This window comes from Convolutriloba macropyga, chromosome 10, assembly GCF_964194025.1.
Source record: "Convolutriloba macropyga chromosome 10, txConMacr16.3, whole genome shotgun sequence".
NCBI classification, from domain to species: domain Eukaryota; kingdom Metazoa; phylum Xenacoelomorpha; order Acoela; family Convolutidae; genus Convolutriloba; species Convolutriloba macropyga.
The window spans coordinates 2,834,122-2,847,295 of record NC_134477.1 but is presented as its reverse complement, the minus strand read 5'-3'; the positions used below and the strand labels follow the sequence as shown (position 1 = coordinate 2,847,295).

Here is a 13,174-nt window from a genome sequence, read left to right as displayed (position 1 = left end):
GCGAGTGGGATTGCGGTAACGATTGAGTCAGGCCTTTTGTCTGGTTAAGATTATTGCTCTGCATGAAACTCAATAAAAGACGTCTGGAAAGAAACAAATTATTAGCGAACTTGGTGCCAGCCGTTACCTAGAGCAGTTGTCGCCACTGTATATGAGATCGTCAAGTTACTCGACAAAGTGTTAATTCGAAGTAAGTATTACTAAGTTGTTTTTTAAAAATATTTTTAATTTATTAGTTTCCATTTCTAGTGACCGGAGATTCCAAACTAAGAAATGCATTATTAGGCTCTCAGAAACATTGTGGCATCGATTTCAGATGGTCAAAAACTTCTCTCGCTCACAAAAAGTAAGTTCACACGGCAATTTTACTCAATTTCATAATTAGGTCAAAACGCCGCCTAAACAAATATTACTTCTGGTTGAAAAATCCTATGAAAACCAAAACTCTGAGTCGTAAAAACCAAGAGAGGGCCAATAATAGCCTCAGCTATTCCTGCGCGGCTTTTAGTAAATTAAATTAACAATGGCCTTAAAACCTGAAAGCGGATAGTTTTTACGAGCCAACAATTTTCACGACAAATGGAAGATAGCTGCGGCAATTAAAGTGTACGCGGCGTACAGGGAGTAAAAGGATGAGACAGACACAGCATTTGCGCTGATAATGTTTAAAAAATCATAATATCCTAAATACCTTCGGCTAAACGACAAAGCCAAAGAACGCTCTGCCATTGACCGGAAGGCAATCATTGCGGCGGTCAACAGCGTGGGCTATGTCGAACTACAGATGCCAAGGTGCTTAGAGGAAACGTCGAGGTTGATATATCTAGTGTATTGCGCTATTCCAGTATATCCCCCCTTACAACCCGCTCATCCCCTCTCCTCATCCTCCTAATATAAGAAGGCACCATTTACACTTCATTTGATCACAACACTCTGTTGATGTTTCAGCGGCTTCTTGTTGCGTATCGCGCGAGATTTAGTCCACCAAACCCATTTTTGAGCCAGGAAGATGATCAATTGTAAAGTCAAAAGGAAGTAGTCGGTCAACTCAACTTGACTTGTGAGAAGAATATTATATGATCTGTTTGCTCTGTTTTCATGTGTAATAGAAAGTACGGCGTAGTTTCAATTTGGTTGGTGTTCGTTTGTTGTGGTGTAAGGTTTGGGTTTGGGACAGTTATTGATATTGTCTTGAGAAGGTTCTGTCTGAGGCAAATATAAATTTCAATGACAAAATTTAAAATTTGGAAACGTAATCAATATGCTACGAACAAAACACATACAGAGACTTGAGCTAAGCAAAAAGACCCACCCGACAGTTCAAATGTCTTGATTTGTCAAATCATATAATCAAATATGATCTTCATTATAATATTCATTAGAATAAAATTAAAATTTTAAGAAAATAGAATAAAGCGATAATATAATATGATTTTGCTATGCTACCAGGTTTATTTCTGATTCGCCTTCTACGTAATCTGCATATCCTGCTGATAATTATTTATTAGTAGCATTGAGCTTTTTATCAGACTGTTCAACGTCAGTTACTGGAACGGGTTGCCAACCCAAAACCTTGCAGCTTTCCTGAAAAAAATTTTCACTCGCAAACATTCTTCTATCAAAGTCGATGATTTTGCTAGATAATTATGCGGTCGTTTTTGAGATTAATTCTTGGAAGAAAGTTTTGTAATAGACAAATATTATTTCTAAAGACACAAGTTCAATATTAGAAAAGTAAGTAATGGGTTTCGAATAAGACATACAAACTCACACGGCAATCAGTTTTCTTCAGCTGCCAACTGATTCCACCATTATTTGTCCTGTTGGCCATTGCTCTTCGAAAGCAAATTTGCTTAAAATATTTTTGCAGGTTGTAAGGCATTTTTTACAACCTTAGTATTGAGGTCTTGATTAAAGCCTCTAACTTTTAGACCTTTTCAACTTGTTAAGCGTTTTTCGTACAGCTTTGTTTATTTTCCATTACACCCAAACGAACGAACGGCCGATTCCTTTTAAAAAGTGAACGTTCAATACTCAACTAAGACTTGAAATCAAGAATTTTGTTTAGACTGCCAGTGAAGCTTAGAGGCATTACGTTGACATGCTCTAGTTGGTTTGCTCTTCCACTTGAAATGGCTGCAATGTAGTTATCATCTTGAGTCACTGTCGTATGTAGAATCGTACACCTGATTGTCTGGTTTTATATAGCTGCTGATATAGTTGACCGATTCTTCGTAGTCATCTTTTTTCAGGCGTAGATTCAATTTGGTTGACGTTTGTTTGTTGTGGTGGTAGTGTTTAGGTTTGGGACAGTTATGGCTTTCTGCACACCTTTGCAAAACTATTCAAAATTCCACAATTATTACGGTTTTTGTTTTTATTGGGACATTTTTGTCTGTTATTGTTATTCCAATGTTTTTCACAGTTGCTGCAATTACTCGTGTTTGGATTTTGGCGAGAGGCATTCGCGTTGCGATTGTAGTTTTGTCTTTGTTGGTAAAAATTTGTGATACGATTTTCGTTTACAGATTGGTGTTTGATCCATTTTTGATTGACTTTTTGTTGGTTTTGCGCAACCGTTTCCATATGGATTGCTCTTTATATTTGATTGCTCCTCTTCTCCTTATATTTTCATGATTCAAATACTCACTGGTAAGCATTCTTAACACAGTCGGATTTTATTTTTACACTAATATTTGCCGGAGGTATTGAGATTGTTCTTGAGAAGGTTTTTGTCTGAGGCAAATATAAATTTCAATGACGAAATTTAAATTTTGGAAAAGTAATTAATGTGCTACGAATAAAACACATACAGAGACTTGTGCTAAGCAAAAGGACGCACCCGACCTTTCAAGTGTCTTGATTTGTCTGTTCATCATCAACTATTATGATCTTCAATATAATATTCGTTATAATAAAATTAATTTTTAAGGAAATGGAATAAAACGATATTATAATGTGATTTTGCTATGCTACCAGGTTTATTTCTGAGTCGCCTTCTACGTAACCTGCATATCCTGCTGATAATTATTTATTATTATAAGTGATTTTTTTATCAGTTTGTTCAGCGTCAGTTATTGGAAGGGATTGCCAACCCAAAATCCTGAAGCTCTCCTGAAAAAATTTTTACTCGCAAACATTCTTATATCAAAGTTATTAAATCAAGAATTTTATTTAGACTGACAGGGAAGCTTAGAGGCATTACATTTTCATATTAGGCTAATTTGTGTTTACTATTTTTATCCTCATATTATGGCATTAACTTTTCTCGCCCTTTTCCGTAGGTGCCACAGTTGTTACTGTTTGGCCGTCTAGCGACAAAATAAGAGCTGCCTCCTTGAAGCTTTCGGTCATCTCTTGACAAATAGAGATCATGCTTTTTCTAAGCTGAAAGTGCCTTCCTGTTTTGCTTATGTTATCGGTTTTAAAACTTACAGGAAACGAGAAAAAAGATACATTAAATCGAATGGATTTGGTGCGTAGACAAAAACTGCTCTGTTTGAAAAACTTGTTAATGTGGAGTTTTTGGGCACAAAAAATTTATGAACACTCTATGCTGATAATTTTTGGAAGACAAATAGTAATGGCAAGACCAGTTTTAGTGGTAACAGATACAAAATTATACAAGTCCTAAAAGTTGCAAATTGAGGATTTCGTTGGCAGGAATTTGGTATAAAGGGACCAGTTGTTTAGCAAAAGAATTTTGGCAAAATCACCTAAATGTGAAGGACCCGGTAACAATATATTGTTTCGGCGGGTGAATCTTAACCCAATTGAAGAGCAACTTATCTAATTAAAGCTCATTAATCATGGCGGCAGCTTTTATTATATGTCGCCTGAGTCAACGTTTTAACAGTACTACTCTTTATTGGTTGGTCAAATTATTGATTGAGGATGACAGCATCGGAAGTATTTATTTCTGTTTGGTAACCCAACCGAGTTCTGTACCATATTTCAGTTTGCAAATACGATGCTCATAAATTGATTTTGCGTAAGGATTTTTTTAAAATATTTGCATGATATCTTTAGAAGTGTTTCTGGGTTAATTTTTAGCTCCTGGCAATTGTCAGATTTTATGTCTGATTATAGCGGCACAGTTACAAATCGCCACACTTTCTGAGTCATAGTCATCAAAATTTTCAGAGTCAAGAAAGTTTGAAAATTAAACGCCTTTTGTAGAAATATTTTGCGTCAGTTCGAGGCTATTCGTATTAGTTCGAGTCATGACCAATTTCTGTCAGAGTTGTACGATTCATACTGATGCCTCTTTACTCGGCCCATTTTGTTGTGGTGCCACTAGTTTATGAGAACAAAATTTGATCGTGAAGAAAATTTGATCGTGAGCCACCATTACATGCAATGGAATGAGTCAAAGAAATATTATTTTGTGAAACCTTAGATTTAGTTCTCGTCTTCAAATAATTGAGGGGTATAGTCAACCTGAAGTGCTTGAATGCTGATTGCTATTGTACATATTTTTATTTGCTTCAATAAAAGTTTGGGATGGTCTTTCTTAAGTTCATTGGGACTTGGGCCCATTTAATAGGTATGGAGGCTCGGTAATGTGCGTTCGCACATAATGTTCCGACCCCGCTCATCCACGCTTTGATTTAGTTGTCTACCGAATGAAGAAGAGATAGAAACCTTTCCGAAATTCGCACATCATTCAACAAACAACTAAATGAAAAAAAATAATAGTGGATTAAAAAGCCGATAAGACTTGCCATTTATGAGAGTACTGGACAAGATAAAAATAAAAATCGATTATTAGCGAACATTAATTACGATCAAAACTCGATGTCTATATTAAAAAACACTTAATAACAAAAAAATAGAATCAGGTAAAATTTGAACTCAAAAAGTTAACGTGTAATTCATTAGATAAGATATGAGACCTGTCAATAATGAGAATTGGTAACTGGTCGACAAAGATTAGCAAACAGCGAAAAGTTCAAAGCTATGTTTCTGTTTTTGAAAAGGACTGATTTCACATTGACTAAAACCAATATGTATCAACTTGGCTCATGAACATGGTAAGTTTATACATCATAGGGAGCAATTAAGACATGTCATTATCCATAATATGTCAGACGACAACAAAGAGAACGGCAAAAAAACAAAGAAAAACCAATTAAATTTAACACGAATTTGGTTTCGCAACTGTTAAAATTCTAAGCTATTCATGGAAAACAATAAAAATCTTCAATTGCACAATTTTTCATCGCCAATCGTGCAATCCCTTTACTGTGATAATTTGAGAATAAACAAAAATTTGCCAGTGAAATGGTCAAATGTTCGCAAATCATCATTCTCGTATAAAAATGAGTAGTACCAAAGCCAAGAAACCATTAGTTGAAAATAAAATCATTTTAAAGATTGGATCTTGGTTCATTATAAAGTGGGTGCGACCTGCCGTTACAGAGATCAAGCTACAATATTGACAGAAATAAGATAAAAATGACAAAAACTCCACTGACTTTTTCGAAACGAATATCTTTTAAACGTCTTTCTTAAGATATGCGAAAAAATCGTAAGAGTTCACAATAATACAAAAACAGATTAACTTGCAACTGCTCAGATGACTAGTTGCAATTTTTATTAGAGAGACTGAATCATAAGACGACAAAAACCTCAAATACGGAGTACGGACAGAACTAAAAATTTCAAAAACCATTAAACTCTTAATTCAGGGATGGATTTGAATTTTGCGCTTGAGTCTTGTTTAATATTAAATTTCTTCCTTGAAAATGGTTTTCTTGAAAAAGACAAGAAAGAACCACAAATTTTCACCAGTGTTGAGAGCTCTCGGAAGTCATATGAAAAGTCATTTCTAAGCTCTAAAGAAGTCACTCAAAACATAAGCAACAATGCAAATATTGTTTGGATCAACAAAACGTTGATGAGTTATGTCAAAATGAGACTAAGTTTCTTGTTGACGACAATGAAGATAAAAATTTGGAATTAGAAATATAATTTCTTCGAAAAAGAAAATTAATTGAAGTCGCTAAAACCCTTAGCTATGGAAGCAATTTAGGTTTTTGTTCGAGGAATATGCTGTACAACAAGCAGAGAGCGTTAATTAGAGACAGAAACAAAAAATTCTAATGGTGTTGCGAGAAAACGGTTTCGCAGCTGTTAAAACTGTAAGCAGTTCACTGAAATCTTAAAAAAAAAAATTTGCGCTTTCTTTCAATGCAAGTAGGAATTATCCCTATTGTGATAAATTGAAAATGTGAAAATTACAGCCTCAGTTATATGCAAATCTGCAAAAAATTATATGAATTGTATTAAAACAATGGAGAATAAGATTTAAAGAAACTTAAAAATTTCAGTGACATTTTCGTAAAACAAATATATTCAATGTCCTAAGCGGCATTAGATAGCAACAGAAAGCATTGCATAGGTCCATTTGTAGCTCTTAAAAAACCCATTCGACGTTTTGATTATTATGTCAAGAGGCTGCAAAACGAATGATAAGTGAAGGTAAAACAAAAGAAATCAATTAAAGTTTACGAGAACTGATTTTCTCTGACTTCAAATTGTTATTTTCCGATGACTTCAAATTTTTGTAAATAGATTCTGTCATTGATTTGATCTTGATTTAAAATCATTCTCATCGGCAATCAACAAAAAATAACAAAAATGCGAAAATGTTTTGAAAGAGCTCGCCCCATTATAATCCATATAATTATGTAAGAATCCAAGATGAGTCCAAACCTAGCCACAATTTGGCTTGGCGTCCAAGTAAAGCAATGAAATATAAATTTGCAAGAAAAATCAATTAGCAGATGAAATATTTCAATAGACCAAAGATAAATGATGCTTTTTGCATTTTTATTCAGTTAATTTGTCAAAAAAAAACGGCAAAATTTTAATTTCAGAGTACTCCTATGGGAAACCAAAGTGTAACTAGCTCTTTTGGAGTCTTCAAAGATTGTGTCAGTGGGTGTTAGGTCACTACTTCCGGCATATTTCAACAAAGTGGTATAAAAAGTATTTGAGCCATTATTGATTTAAAAATTTATCAAAAGTTTCAACCAAAAGACTCGGATAAAACCAATCGACAAGGATCCTGTATTGTTAAAAGTGAAACCGATAACATTTTTGCCGACATTATTAATAAATTAATAATTATTATTCAAATTTGGCGAAAAGATGGTCAATAAAGCGGAAGCTATGAAGAAAAACAACGGATTTCCGTCTACTATTCAGAAAAATTAAAACTACGATAACTCCCTGTAAAAAAATTAAAATAAAAAAATTTTAATTCCATGTTCCACGATGGATGGGCTTTATTATGATACCAGTCTCAACTCTCTAAGACGAATGTATCGATCAGCCAAAATTGACTGAACAAAAACCCATTTGAGTATTTAGTTCCTCCTTTCACTAAATTGGGTCGGAACAAAAAACCTTCCAAGGCATGACAGTGATACCTGAACTTACCAGCAGGGAAAACAAATACTTTAGAACAATTTGTTTAGTCATAAAACGTCGTAATAGCTGTCCGGTAAGCTACAATATTTTCGGCCCCACCAGTCCTATGATTAATATTTGCTGCACGCAACAGGTGCTCATTCGAAAAAATTTCATTCGCCAAAATATAGGCGAGCTCTTTTTGGCCCGATTTTTTTTGAGAGGGAGAAACTGATAAAGCAATTCAATCTCCAATTGAAGTTGAGCCAGCAACAAAAATCTGAAATATTGACCAAATGAAAAAAGAAAGTTTGGCGGTTCTATGGATAGCGTTCAGTTTTATGAACAAGGCCAAATTCCTTCATAAATTGCCAAAACCTGAAATCTGGATAATTCCCTGTAACAAAACTATATTCGAAAAAATCTTTTCGATTCCATATTCTACGCTTGGCAGGCTTTCTGATGATACCAGTCTCAACTCTCTACGATGAATATATTGATCGGCCAAAATTGACTGAACAAAAAAAAACATTTGAGTATGCAGTTTTCTCTCCCCACAAGTGGGTCGAAAAAATAATGTCGCAGTATTGAAATCATGCTGCTCCGCTAGTTTTGAGAAAGCAATCTAACAGGAGAACTATATCATAGAGACTCAAATCTTTTTTCTAGATTTTTTGTTTTTCAAGAAAGTTATTTGTAGTCATTTTGTTTCCATTCCTGATAATTTTACAAGAAATATAATTTTAGGTTTTTGTCTTATACAGCAACACATGACAAATATCAAGTAGCCGTTACTTAAATTGCCGAAAAAAATGAACCTGAACTCCAACCGCTCCAAAAAGTTTTGTTTCTTTTAAAACTTGACAGTCAGTTTAATGACAATTGAAAGTTTCCTGGTAGTGTTTTTCGAAGTGAAGTTGGCGCTCACAGATTTAGATTTACATTTTAGAAGGAGATCTCTTAGAAAATTAAAATGTTTTCCTGTAGAGTGAACTCTTATATAGTAGCACAAATTACTGAGAATAGCTGGATCGTTTAAAATGTTACATACAAAATTAGTACAATGTTAAAAATCAAAATTAGTGGTTCCGTTTTTTTCAAAGGTAAAAATAACTTTTGAAGCGAACAACGTTCCTTTCCAACGGCACAAGTTTGAATTGTTGGAGCAGATGCTGTTTTAACATGCGTTTAAACTGTTAGTGTGATCTGATAGTCTGGACTTCACGCGGAAGTTTATTCAATTTTTGGATGCTTCTTTTTTGTAATGATCGACTGCTCGACCTTTTTGTAATGATCGACTGCTCGACCATAGCTGTTCAGTTCTGTTGTTTTTTCTTACTAAGACATTACCACATAGAAAAAACTCTCAGTGCTGTCTGATTTCAATAATGAAATATCATTCCTAAGTTTTGAAACACTCATCTGGCTTTTTAAAAGTTCTGCAGGCAAAATGTCAGATTTAATTAAGAGATCTCTAGATCTCTCAAACTTTTTTCTCATATAGCAATTTTCAATTCCCCAATTTATTTGTCGATTAATTCGCTGCATTGCAGAGAAATTCAAATTCTGAAAAAATAGAGCACTGAAAAATAAATGAGAAAGGACTAGTGATTTGAATAGCATCAATCGTGCTTTCAGAGGTAACTGATAACGTATAGGTATATGGATCTAATCGCTGTGGCCATATTTGATAGGACTTTGTTGAGTTGTACATGGAAATTTTATTTGGAATCAATCATTATACCCAAGTATCTGCAGTGACTTTGTGGCTTAATTTCTTGTACCCGAAAACCTATTCGATCAAAATTTTCATTTTTTTTACGAGACGCAAAGAAGTTCAGTTTTATCGGTATTCATGGTTAATTTTTTTTGCTTTAGAAAATTATCTGTATACTCCAGCTTTTCAGAAACACCTTTTTCCAGTTCGTTGACGTTGTCTCTGCTAAAACAGGAAACTTGTTTCATCAGCAAATTGAATTTTGTCAAAGTTTCCTTGTACTTTTTCTCGAAAATCACTAATGTAGAGAAGAAAAACTGGTGGCCCTAAAACTGTTCCCTGAGCAACACCATGATTTGTTTCCAACCATTCTGAGTAAAACATCATCTATCTTAACACACTGCTGTCTGTTTTTAAGAAATGAAGCAAATAAATCAACTGCATTTTCTGAAAAACCGTAAGCTTCAATCTTTTTGAGAAAAATTTTGTGCGATATTGAATTCACTGCTTTAGCTAAATCAATGAAAACAGCAACTGAAATTTTTAAGTTATCATAATTTTCTTGTAATGCTTCGATTAAGTGTAAAACAGAATCTGTAGAAGACTTATGTTTTTGAAATCCAAACTGTGTACCATTCAATTTTTTTTTCTTTTTGTATAAATTCGTTAACTTGATTGAAGTATATGCTCAAAGAGTTTTGCAAACATTGGAATAATTGAGATAGGCCTATAGTTCTCACAAATTTTTACTTCACAGTTTTTGTAGACCGGACTAATGAAAGCAAGTTTCAAATTTCTGGGAAAATATTTCGACTGATGCATGTGTTAAAAACAAACTGCAAATGGGTTCCGGTTGCAATCTTTGCTGCCTTGATTGCCCAAGCATTAAAACGCCTGGTCCAAGAGACCTATTGTTATCGAGTGAATCAATGGCATCATAGAGTTCCTTTAGTGTGACTGTTCTGAAGCACAACTTTTCCCTAACTTCTATGCGAGAAATATTTGGAGCACTCACATATTGTCCAATGTATAAGCCTAATTTTTGAAAACTTCTGTTGAGACAATTTGCAATATCAGGATCATTTTCATTTATCAAGTATTTTTCTTTCACCATCGACTAGTTTGTCTATAACGAGACACTCCTTTTCTTTGCCAATTTTTTTTTTGATGAAACTCCATTGTTCTTTATTTGTTGGTAGTTCATCTAAAAATTGTTTGCAAAACTTGTTGGTATTATAAATATTCGTTTACGTTTAATTTGTGCACGTTTCAGATTTGCAAATGGAAATCTTTACGGAGACAAAATTCTGAATCAGAAAGCTCGGCAACTTTTTGAGTCTTTAAAAAAAATCCGTAAAATTTGTGAAGTTCGATTTTGCCCCGCGAATATTTTTAATTATACAATTGGTAGTTGCTATTCTTGTTATTGCATTGCGATGTGAGAGTATATTGACTAGAAAGTTCCGCTTTAGCGAAAAGAAACGGTAGAAAAACTAGAAATCTAACCTTTGGGGATGTCGGATCACAAGAAGCTTCGCTGAGGTCATTACTCCTTAACGCGTCTTTGAGAAGTAACTTGACGAACTGGAAGCCAAGATCGTTTGCTGTGACTTCCATGGACCAAAGAAGGTTCCGTGTTGCTGATTAAGTTCATCTTCAAACAACAGAATTACTCGACAAGTAATTGATCAGAAAAAGACGGGCTTCGTCAATAAATTTTCCCGTCGAGCCGTTTATTGGTTTTAATTTAGAAGTAAACAACAACATTCATTCTCAATTAACTTTTTAAATTTTTAAACAATTATAACTAACTAGAGAACAACGCATCTAACTGAAAGAGGTCGAAGTTGTTCATTTTTGAAGTACCGTGCCCTATTGTTGTTTAAAATTGCAGGTTTTTACCCTACAAAGTGACTGGATAACATTATTTTTAACTGGAAAGAATTGAAGGTAGTAAGAGATAATGAAGAAAGTGGGTCGACAACTGTCCCAGAGCACGAAGAGAGCCATCGGGATTGGAGAGGATGACGATGAATTTGAAGACCTCAGAGACCACTGGCTTGACAAACAGCTCAGTGTATATTCCAGGTATGTCATATAAATTATAAAAACGCACACACAAAATTTGAAGGAGGGTGATATTAATCATAAAAATTAAGTGGCATTGCAAATTAATTGCAATGAGGTTGGTTATGAAAATGATAATTTCAAGGGAACAAATAAATTAAATCGGAACTGTCTCAGTCTTCTGATTGTTCACTCCGTTTCCATGGAGAAGAAAAATGTAAAATAGAATGAACACAAATCTGATTGGATTAATTGTATGAAAATGATATCTATAAAATGCCACTCACTGTTCAGTATTCTTGTAAAACTGATCACTGTGAAAGTTATCATGATTATTTCTATTAAGACGTGAACTTTTATCGTAGAAAGCAGGTAACTCTGGAAGCGTTCGGGCCTAAGGACTAAGAAAATATTTCAAGGATATCAGACTTTTATTGAAGTATACGCTATAACTCGAAAGAAACTACCAACAGCTGTCTCGACTAACGTCGGATGAACTGTTCTAAAAGGACTGTGTAGGGACCTTAGTACCCTGGCTCCGACTTTAGTAGCAGCTAGGTTAAGCTCAGAGAGCCTATGTTAGATGCTAAGGGAATTATTGACCTTTGCTCCTATCAAGACAAAAAGTCACAAATATTTTTCTACAAAAAGACAGTTCTTTGCAGTTCGACTCCTTTGTAGAGACCGTTATATTTCCTTTAGCCTTAAACAGTTTATTGGTGTTCTCGTAGGGCTATTTAATTGCATGCTATCGTCGATAGCCGGATAGGGTGACGCCAGAATTTTTAAAATGGAAAAAAATTGCATTTTTTTTAAAAAACTACCTTGCATCAAATTTTCTGCGACTGTTTTTATGAAAGGCCAATGACTGCTTCGTAGCCGGCTAGGGAAAAACAAACCCTGTTCATTTATTTCAAATTTTGCTACATTAGATTCTACAATTCTTCGTTTTGTTGAATTTCTGGGTTTGTTTTTCAGCTTTGAGTATTTCATCTCATTACTGCATTTTTTGTGAAATGTAATTTTTCACTTGATCATCTTTATTGATTTTTTCATGGTGTTTAAGAGTAAAAAGATCAGGTTTACTGAGCGTGTTAGTGTCTGTTACCGATCATTTTTGAGAAGCAGTGTTTTTTTGCTAACTTTTAGTGTTTTATTTATTCTTCTTTTATCGTGTAGACGAAATATTACTGAAGTTTATAATAGACCACAAGGATTAGATCAGTTAAGAACGAGATTTTCATCAAGAAGATTGCTGGGACATTTTAAACTTACGATTTAAAATTAAGAAGCAGGTTAGGTGATAATAAACAGCAAAAAAATTACACTAACACATACTTTCATTCTAGTATTAATAAACGGAAACTGAAGCATGTCATTGTTGACTAAGTATACAGTAATTGTGCTAAACAAATCTATTTTAAATATGAAATATCTGTTTCAAATGGTTATTAAATACTTGAAAGAAATTCAAGTAGCTAAATTCGGATCATCGTTGGCCGCTCTATAGAGCTTAATTTGCAGCAAATACTTATTGTATGTTTCAACTGTTTGATAGGTAGAATTTCAATTTTGTAAAGCTAAAATGATAATTACTTTCTTTAGCTGACGGCAACAGGAAATGTGTTCACCGCTAACTTTTTCCGAAATTTATTTTCATGAGTCGTTTCAAGTTGTTCTTCCGTAAAAAGTGCCAAGTTGTCCGATTGTTTTTTCAACAGCATTTTAAATTGTTTTTTTTTTTCGAGGGTCTTGTCGTCGATTTGTGTTAATTGCTAATAATTAGATGTTTCTTGTAAGATAATTTTGTGATCTTCTGAGAAATTAAGACGCTCAAAATAAATCAAGTTTTGATTATACAAATTTTGAACCTGTTGCTAAATCTTCTCTTTCGAGAGGCAAAGGACCTCCAATAACCCATTAAAATCAACTATTCAATTTTGTCAAATTCTGTTTGAAAGACTAAGTTATGTC

The 13,174-nt window shown here is 34.0% G+C and overlaps 1 protein-coding gene across 2 annotated transcripts in view; it reads left to right on the top strand.

Moving 5' to 3' along the window:
• The first annotated feature begins 10,410 nt into the window (after positions 1 to 10,410).
• The window catches only part of LOC142348360 (uncharacterized), a 186,246-nt gene continuing 183,482 nt past the window's right edge, over positions 10,411 to 13,174 (top strand). For both annotated transcript variants that reach the window (XM_075399679.1, XM_075399678.1), the window contains exon 1: positions 10,411 to 11,221. In XM_075399679.1, coding sequence (XP_075255794.1) covers positions 11,097 to 11,221 — 125 coding nt within the window. In that variant the 5' untranslated portion in view covers positions 10,411 to 11,096. The remainder of the gene's footprint in view (positions 11,222 to 13,174) is intronic.